The following is a 9,684-nucleotide window of genomic DNA, read 5'->3' as shown; positions in this document are numbered from 1 at the left end:
CGCAACCTCGGGAGTCCTTGGCTGGTTAGCTTGCTGTAGGTGACTGAACCTGGGAAGGGACACCAACAAGATGCAGAGCTGGACTCAGTTATACCGCTCTCTGGCCACGGTAAGCACAGATCTTGTTAACCCACTGTCTTCCGTGTGTTGTTCGGATCAGTTTCAGAACGATCTCATTAGCTGGAGGTGCCGAGGATACTGTTGTTTTCACATTCGCCTCTTGGGCCTAGTTAGCGTGTCAGCTAACTCCGGTTCGGTGACGGAGACGAACCACCACCAGATTCCAATGGGAGAAACTGCGATTTACATTTGTTGTGGTTACTGTTAAATAATACATGTTACACAATACGTGATTTATAATAAATCGTATTTTCTAAGTCTACCGTTTTGTCTCGGCTTTATTGAAGTTAATCAAAAGTCGAGTCGAAATCACGACATTTATTGTATAAAACAGAACGGGGCGACGTTAGCTAACAAATAAGTATGTTGAGATAGGTTGCATATGCGTGCTCGTAATAAAAGGTTCTTATGACACTACACAGATGAGAAGATGCATTCAATTGTCTTCTATTCAGTTTAACTCTATGTTAGCACACCAAGCTAGTTAGCAGGGGTTACCAAACTTTTTACTGTGACTCATAACGAAAATTCAGAAGTTTAACAACTTACTGATGTCACTGAATATAAATTAAATTGGTAGCCTGCACTGGCACTGTCGACATATATCATATTGAACGTTTAAATGTTATTGCAACATGTTGACATCCTGCTCATTCAGCACTGACAAACCTTATGACACCTGCAGAAATAAATGTCTATACAAAACCCATAGAGACTTAAATATTTCTTTATCTCTTTTAACTCTTTAACTGTGATGTTGATTGTGTTAGTTTCAAACTTTGCATCTTTTAAAAATAATCTGTTTTCAGTGCAACTCCTATAGCACAAAGACAGCTGACCACAAACAAGAGATCTCTTGGACGTGCAACTGGTGTGATTACTTTGCCTTTGGTTGGTTTTATAAATGTAATCTCATAAGAAATCTGAATTGTCAAATTGTCACCATATTGGGCTGGGAAGCCATGGGTAGAATTTCTTTTTACTCTTGAATGAGATCATCATGTATGAATGTAAATGAACCTGTCGTCAGTAAAGCTAATTTTCACCTAAATTACAGTATGTATTTTAACACTGTCTTGGGTGTTTTGTTTGACGCGCAGCGGAGCCACCATCTTCCCTGCAAACTGCACGGAGCTACAACTGTATCTGTCAGAACTTATGCTGACAAAGCAGCAAGTAAGAAATCTGTAATCTTATCACCTTGTTTTCATAAGTAACATTCTTGTATGAACTTTAGCCACATGTTTTATAGTTGTCTCCAGTTAGGCTGATATGGGATCTACTTATTACATCTGGCATGTCTTTCGTTAACATGTCTGAATTTGGTAAAAAAAAAAACTAACCTGTTTTAAGAAGATAATCACAGATTCATAGTCCTTCTGAGACACTGAGTTATTAGAGTTATCCTTTTTGTTATTGAAATACTGTGTAGGTAACTGGTGATTTTCGGCCACACTGAATGTTAAACAAATGTGAGGCATATTGACAACACCTCATTCTAATGTGATGTGTTAAAGTCAAAACTCCAATGTTTATTTTAAAATGTGTATTTTCAGATAAAAAAGGATTTATGTTGACAGCTCCACATCACTATTAATCTGCATTCATACTGATAGATAGATAGATAACTTTATTTATCCCCAAGGGGAAATTGGGTCATAGTAGCAGCGGTACAAATAAGTAAAAAAAAAAGTCTGAAATACAATACAATGAAATTAAAAATTAAATTAAATTAAATTAAAGACATTGCAATACACTACTATAAGCCAAAACTATAATATACACTATATACAATAGATGGATAAGGATAATAGATGGATATCTGGAAAAATATATGATATGACTAGGCCCAGTACACATGCTGGTGGAAACAGGAAGCGAATGTGTGCATTTATTTTTATTGTAAAGATTAAAATGTTCATGTTTCATATGGGATGTGTTGATCTCCTGCGCCTACATCAGCCCAGATCAGAACTAAAACAGATTTTGATTGTGTAGTTTAATTCAGGGTGTCTGTCTGTATTTGTCCGTTTTTAAAAGTTGGTGTGTTGCCTCTCTGTAGTTGACGCAGACCTCACAGTTGTCGGCTCTGGACCAGGTGGTTACGTCGCTGCCATCAAAGCAGCACAGCTCGGCTTCAAAGTAAGACCACCTCACTGAGAGCTCACAAATGCGTTCCGTTTCTTTTTATTTAACTGTTACGTTATGGAACCACAATTATTAAGTGGGTGGGAATAATAAATGCTTTTTAAAGTAGCAGAAACATTAATGCACATCCATCATGTAAAACCTGTGTTTCCTTCAACAGACAGTATGTGTGGAGAAGAATCCTACACTGGGTGGAACCTGTCTGAATGTCGGCTGCATCCCGTCAAAGGTAATGAAGTGCTTTTTGTTCTAATCTAAATGGTGTTTAGAAAGTCTGTTACTCTTTCTATTCTGTAGTGTAGAGCTGCAATTAAGATTATTTTTATCATATACGTATGTGTCCTTTACAGTAAAACAATAACAGTCATTGCCTGGTGTTTTGAATGCTTATTTGTCCATATCGGTGTCATTTTCTGTAAGAAAAGTTGGTTTCCTCTTCTATAATAAGTCAACTGATTTCGAATGGTGTAATTGCTGCATTTTTAATTGCAATTCATTGATATTTTGTGTTTGCAGGCTCTGTTGAACAACTCCTATTTTTACCACTTGGCTCATGGCAAGGACTTTGAAAGCAGAGGCATTGAAAGTAAGAGGCCACACGACTTTAAAGGGACATTTTTCAATCCAGACACTTAAGATGCTGCCAGTTTGAGAATTGTTGCCTGGCAGATTTAAAGATGAAGGAGTTGTTGTTTGGCATGGATCAGAAGTTCTGTATAAGTTTCCCACAGTTTAGATTTTTGTTTTATTATTATTTTCTGACAGTTGATAATCCTGTCAACGTAGTTTGTTGTTTTATTTCATTATAGACGTGTCCAAAATCTGGCCCACAGGCTAATAATTAATCAAGGTCAGGTTTTATATGGCTGATGGCTTTTGTCCTAAAGTTTATAATTTATAGACATCTGACACTGTCAAACTGACAATTATTGAATCTCACATGTTTGAGTTGCAATTTTTCTCATGATCTAAGGGAGGTGGCAGTACATTCAGCTCATATAGTAAGTCATGTGTAAGTCGTTATGCAGTGTTTTGTGTGCAGCTGTGTATGTAATACAGGGGTTACAGTTAGCTAATAGGTATTTTCACATTATTGGATTTAAAAGTATTATGTTGTGCCATTTTCACAGTCCTTTAACATTGACAAAATGTTAATAACTGAACCTACACCACAGATATTATGTGTATGGCCACGCCCTGAGCCGTAATACTCAAACATTAATGGTGGATTTTGATGATCATTTCTTTGGGTGTAGTTTATGACCCATTGAAGAAATAAAAAGATTTTGGTTGTGATCTTTTCTTAAGCATCCAAGATAGGGGAGTGTATTTTCACTGCAAGAAATTAGTAGCCGAGGAGAAGCTTTGCACTCTGCAAGTGCTACTATTTCTAGGTCATAACTACCAGTTGGAGCAGCTTTAGATTCAAATCTCTGTGTCTCAGTCTCAGGCATCTCGTTGAACCTGGAGAAGATGATGGCTCAGAAGAGCGGTGCGGTCAAAGCACTAACGGGAGGAATCGCACATCTATTCAAACAGAACAAAGTCAGTCTTCTCTCTTCATTTTGTTTGTCTCTTATTTGCATTTTATTTAGAACCACAAGTGTTGGTGTTTACAGCATGATGTCCCTCACCCAGGTGACCCATGTTAATGGTTTTGGGAGGGTGACGGGTAAGAACCAGGTGACGGCCACAGCAGAAGACGGCAGCGAGCAGGTCATCAACAGCAAGAACATCCTCCTTGCCACTGGCTCTGAGGTCACACCCTTCCCTGGAATCCAGGTACAGCTGAGTTTTAATCACATCAATAGGTGTTTTCAAAAATGTAAAATATAGAAAATATGGAATATTCTGGATCATTAAGTAGAATGTGATTTTTTTTTTTTTTTTAAAGGTTTCGTAAAAGACAAAGTCATATCTACAAAAAACATGGATAAATAAATGTTTTAATGTTCCAGAAAAGGACTGAAATGTGTTCGATTTTACTGTGAACTGGATCAGACACATCTGTCGTCAAGACTAAATTCTCTGATAGTGGAACACGATGTCCAACTCATGGTTCAATTATTATGGCTCAGTTTTTATGGGCATTTGTCAAAAAACAACACATTTTTTTTATCCCTAGTATATAATATCAACATAACAACCAAACACTTCAAAAACATGAAAAAGAAATGTTTAATAAGCTGTTAAAACATTGTTTAATGTTTTTTGTTTCTCTGTCTTTAGATTGATGAGGACACCATCGTATCATCAACGGGAGCTCTGTCTCTGCAAAAAGTGCCAGGGGAGCTGATTGTGATTGGAGCTGGAGTCATTGGAGTGGAGCTGGTCAGACACAACAACAAACACATCCATGACCTCAGGTTGACGTTCTGTTTTGGAGCACTTGAATCTGTAGCCTGACAAAATGTGCATCCTCCTGTCCTTCAGGGGTCAGTGTGGCAGCGTCTGGGCTCCAAGGTCACGGCGGTGGAATTCCTGGGCCACGTTGGAGGCATGGGCATTGACATGGAGATCTCCAAGAACTTCCAGCGTATCTTACAGAAGCAGGGCCTCAAATTCAAGCTCGGCACCAAAGTCATGGGAGCCACCAAAAGGCCGGACGGCAAAATCGATGTGGCGTAAGTACAGTTTCCCTGAAGCTACCGACTTTTGAAATGTGCATTCTGTGGGGTCTGGTTTATAACTGCATTTGTTTATGTTTGATGTTTCAGAGTGGAGGCAGCAGCTGGAGGGAAGAATGAAACACTGACCTGCGACGTGCTGCTGGTGTGTATCGGCAGACGACCATTCACCCAGAGCCTCGGTCTGGATTCCGTTGGCATCGAGCTGGACAACAGGGGGCGCGTCCCTGTCAACAACCGCTTCCAAACCAAAGTACCCAGGTACCACAGAACTCATGGTGACTCATGTTCAGAACCTGTGAGTGACAGTCTGATCTGTGAGCAGGTGTTAAAACACTTATATTCACATTATTGATTATGTAGCATTGTGTATCCTTCACGTGACATAGCATGAGAAACACTATTAACTGAAGGTATTTCCATTAATAAAATAAAATGCGGAATCTTTTAGTTAATTTCTTTTTTCAACTTACTCTCCATTCAATAAATGACATTTCAGTGGCTCTTTCTATCTCTCTTCCTCAGTATTTATGCAATTGGGGATGTGGTAGCCGGGCCTATGTTGGCCCACAAGGCTGAGGACGAGGGCATCATCTGTGTTGAGGGCATAGCCGGTGGTGCCGTGCACATTGACTATAACTGTGTTCCCTCTGTCATCTACACTCACCCAGAGGTGGCCTGGGTGGGCAAGACAGAGGAGCAGCTCAAAGAGGAGGTGAGTGAATGAGGAGCAGGGCGATGGTCATTTTTATTGCTTATTTGTTTCCATTTCAAATGTGACATACACCTGGTGAATCTAAATCCAGAATTACTTATTTTTAGCTCTGTTTTTGGTCTCCACCATCTCCTTAGGGAAACATGTGTTACTCTAGCTCAGGGGTGTCAAACTCATTTTTGTTCGGGGGCCACATTCAGCACAATTTGATCTCAAGGGGGCCAGACCAGTAAAAATAATAAAATAATAGCATAATAACCTATGAACAACAAGAACCCCTTTGTTTTTTCTCCTTTGTTTTACATTTAATGAAGGATAATTTTACAAAACATGAAATTTCTTGAGAAATATAAGTGCAATTTCAACAATATCATGCCTAAATTTACTATTTACACAGCACACTGGATCTTTAAAGGCACAAACATTTAGTCACGGGTATCTGGAGCATTTGACATTACGTTTAGATTAGTGTGAAATTTTAACAAATTCATCCTGTGGGCCGGATTGGACCCTCTGGCGGGCCGGTTCTGGCCCCCAGGCCGTATGTTTGACACCCCTGCTCTAGCTTCTAAATGATCCATAATGTTCAGCAGCTGCTCGTCTATCTGTGTTTTTCTACAGACAGTCGTGAGTTTTTCATTAAAAGCAACAATGAGAGCAATGACAGTGAAACGCGTCACATCTTTGTTCATGTGGAGGAGATGAAAACAAATGTTACCCTGCAAATATTGTATGTCTACTCTGTTGTTTTCTGTGCTGAGCGTCCACCACCAGTGTTTCACAAACTCCTCTGCTCCACAGGGCGTCCCATACAAAGTTGGCAAGTTCCCCTTTGCAGCCAACAGCCGAGCTAAAACCAATGCCGACACCGACGGCCTGGTGAAGATCCTCGGCCACAAGGAGACAGACAGAATGTTGGGAGCGCACATTCTTGGATCTGTAAGACTTTCATCCCACACTGCAAACATGTAACATGCACACATGATCGTTAAATATAACAACATATTACAATATTGGGGAAATATAACCGATGCAGAGTCGAGACGTAAAGTTAAAGTTCGCCCAGGTCTCTTTTTTTAAAGCTTCAAAGAGCTGTTGTAGCGCTGCCTGATTTGTTTATTGTATACGCATGACTTAAACCAGCCTAGAACCAATCCCAGAACTGAGATAAAGCACTAGACTATAGAGACAAGTTCATTGTTTGAGGCAGACATACATTCCTGTATAGCTTTTCCAAGATTTTGTTTTAGAAATTAGGGGAAGAATAAATGTCTGCAGAATTGTCAAACATGAAACAACAACAAAAAAAAAAAATCTTTTTGTTTCTCTGCAGGGGGCAGGAGAGATGATCAATGAAGCTGCTTTGGCCATGGAATACGGCGCCTCCTGTGAGGATGTCGCCAGAGTCTGCCACGCACATCCCGTATGTAACGCATGACACAGACATTCAACAGAATCTAACACATGGCTGGAACATACACACTCTTTGAATTGTGTTTCTCAGTATTAATGTTAACATATCAAGCTGTAATACAAGACATATTCTTTATTTAATTTAAATGAGTAACTCATTCATTGTGTGATGGCATTTACTTTCACTCCACAAATTCAAGACACTGGCTAAAGTCAAATCTGATTCTACATGTACAGGTCTTTCTCTCCTTCTGTATATTAGTCATATTTGTATATTGTTACTGGTTTATAGACATTGTATTCTATACTTATTCTGATTCTATACTTAAAGCTCTTTGTCCCCATCAAATGGACAGCTTCAAACAGAAATAGACACCCAGGCCAGAGGCAAAATCACTGTTTTGGGTAGCAAATAAATGGAAAATCTCCTTTTATGTAATAATTATTGACGATATTTCATTATTTTGTAAACTTTATATTCCATTTTTTAAAGGAATATAAAGTAAATTTACTGCCTTATCTTAGACAGATAATGCTTTTGTCTCAGTTATATTTATTCCAGATTAATCCGCAAAATACTTAATTGTGTGGACTATAAAATAGAGAATTTAGAAATAAGTGTCACATGTCACATGCCAATCTCAATTAAAGGCAAAAATGCTTGAAGATACCAACAAAGATTGGACTGACTCAGACTGACCCTCTCTTCCTGGGCTTTTTCTTTGCTCCTCTCTCCTTCTACTGTGTGTCTGTCCCACAGACGGTGTCGGAAGCCTTCAGAGAAGCAAACCTGGCTGCTTCCTTTGGCAAAGCCATCAACTTCTGATCCGCCTGCCGCTGTCGCACCTTCAGTGTACATAACAGAGGAGAAATGGGTTGCTGTGTTTGCGTCCCGATCTTCATCCAGCCCTTTGGGATCCTCTGTGCTCTCCAACACTTAACCATATTTAGATTTTTATGTTATTTAAATGTTCTCGGCAAAACAATAAAGGGGGAATTGGGCAGTAAACAAACACTGGCTGCAGATCAGTCGTCTTGTTTTCTAAACACAGTTTTTAAGATCCAAGCACAGCATATTATTTACAGGACATAGAGATATAAATATTATTTTAGACTGGTGGTTGTTGTTGTTTCTCTTGTAAAGGAAGATGGAAGACATGTTTGTTTTATTCATGTTTTTTATTTTACATTGTGAAATCAAGATGACAGACCTGAGAGGGAATCAGTGCAGCAAATGAGACTTTAATGACTTGGGTCTGGGACACAAGTGCAACATGATTCAGCGTTTGTGTGTACAGAGCAGAAAAAGTGTGTAACTGTTTCCTGCTCTGATGACCACACTTTGAAAGGACCTGACTCGTTCTTCTTCTTTATCTCGCCATAACAACCAATAAATGCAGCATCTATTGAGTAAAAATAGTGTTCTGAAAACTTTTTATTTAAGAGTTTATTTTCAGTACAGTAACACTGTCCTTCAAACCAAACCAATACTATGATGTGTCAATTTAGCCCTTGTAAAAAAACGATTAACGTGACAGTAGCTGATATCTTAAAAATGCTGTGTGGGCTTTCACGGTGAAGTACTTTGGACACAGCCTGTGAATTTTTCATGTTGTACAAGTGGAATTTATAAAAGATGATAAAGGCTTAGAATTCAAACACTGAAATACCATGAAAAGTGCCCTGGCCTGTACAATAAATAATTCTGAGTGCGGCTCAAGACTTATTTTATTGGCCACTTCAAGCTGAAAACTTAAGAAAACATTTATTTTAAGTTAATTGGATTTCCAGAAAGGTTCCTTGGATTTTTGGGCACACACATTGCATAATATGCTTATTTTATGATTTGCAGCTAAAAGTTTTCCAGCTCTATCTCCAACCATCAGGTGGCACTGTTTCATGACACTGGAAAAATTGTTATCTACTGGCTGATTAAAAAACAACATAAAATGGATAAAACATAAGACACTTAGTACAGGGATCTTCTTCTGTGTAACCTTATAGAGCATCTAAATCGGGGTCTCAAACACAAATGACCTGGGGGCCACTGAGTGTCTATAGTTTGGTCAGTAGGAGTCCGGTCAAGTGAATAAAGTCAACCCATATGAGTGAAATAACAATATTAACAATGATGTTTCATAGAATTTAAAAAGAAACCCTCTTGTTTTGATATGGAAACAATAGATAATTCACAATATAAACACATTTATGATGTTGTATCTATTGATAAATAAGACATACGAAATAAGTAATTATAAATTGATATTTTAAATAAATAAATAAGTGATAAGTGGTCGAAATTGATTTAGGGGCTGCAATTTTGAGACCTCAGACTTAAAAAATCTACGTAATACATCTTCCAATATACTGTACATTTTGCACTAATATGCTGCTACTGCCCAAGCAAACTGACATTTTTGAATTTGAACTTGGAGTCAAAAAACATGAAAGAAAAAGAAAACAAGCTTCACATAACACAAGACACATGTTCGAGAAGAAAATCCCATCACTTCTCCCTTATGTTGTTTTCCGCCTCCTTAAAAAAATTTGCTTATACTAATAATAATTCTAATAATTTTAATAAACAACTTGGAAAAATGAAAACACAATTGCAGTGTGACCTTCTGTACCACTGGTCATTTTGAGAAAGTCCAATCCTTA

General features: G+C 38.4%; 1 protein-coding gene across 1 annotated transcript; it reads left to right on the top strand.

Moving 5' to 3' along the window:
- On the top strand, positions 1 to 8,738 carry dldh (dihydrolipoamide dehydrogenase). The gene is made up of 14 exons (XM_044036930.1): positions 1 to 109; positions 1,221 to 1,296; positions 2,183 to 2,262; positions 2,429 to 2,497; positions 2,785 to 2,854; positions 3,713 to 3,813; positions 3,907 to 4,050; positions 4,498 to 4,599; positions 4,702 to 4,892; positions 4,986 to 5,156; positions 5,421 to 5,610; positions 6,412 to 6,549; positions 6,944 to 7,033; positions 7,784 to 8,738. Exons 1-14 carry the CDS (start codon positions 71 to 73, stop codon positions 7,847 to 7,849), a joined length of 1,527 nt encoding a protein of 508 aa, XP_043892865.1. The 5' UTR covers positions 1 to 70; the 3' UTR covers positions 7,850 to 8,738.
- The last annotated feature ends 946 nt before the right edge of the window (positions 8,739 to 9,684 follow it).

Source organism: Solea senegalensis, linkage group LG10 (assembly GCF_019176455.1).
Source record: "Solea senegalensis isolate Sse05_10M linkage group LG10, IFAPA_SoseM_1, whole genome shotgun sequence".
Taxonomy (NCBI): Eukaryota; Metazoa; Chordata; class Actinopteri; order Pleuronectiformes; family Soleidae; genus Solea; species Solea senegalensis.
This window is presented reverse-complemented; position numbering and strand designations above follow the sequence as displayed.

Bases quoted from the DNA above. Each gene is read 5' to 3' on its own strand.
- dldh (XM_044036930.1), top strand. From the start codon at position 71: ATGCAGAGCTGGACTCAGTTATACCGCTCTCTGGCCACG. The intron at 2,855-3,712 runs GTAAGAGGCCAC...TCTGTGTCTCAG, and splicing joins TGAAAGCAGAGGCATTGAAA to TCTCAGGCATCTCGTTGAAC. The intron at 3,814-3,906 runs GTCAGTCTTCTC...TCCCTCACCCAG, and splicing joins ATCTATTCAAACAGAACAAA to GTGACCCATGTTAATGGTTT.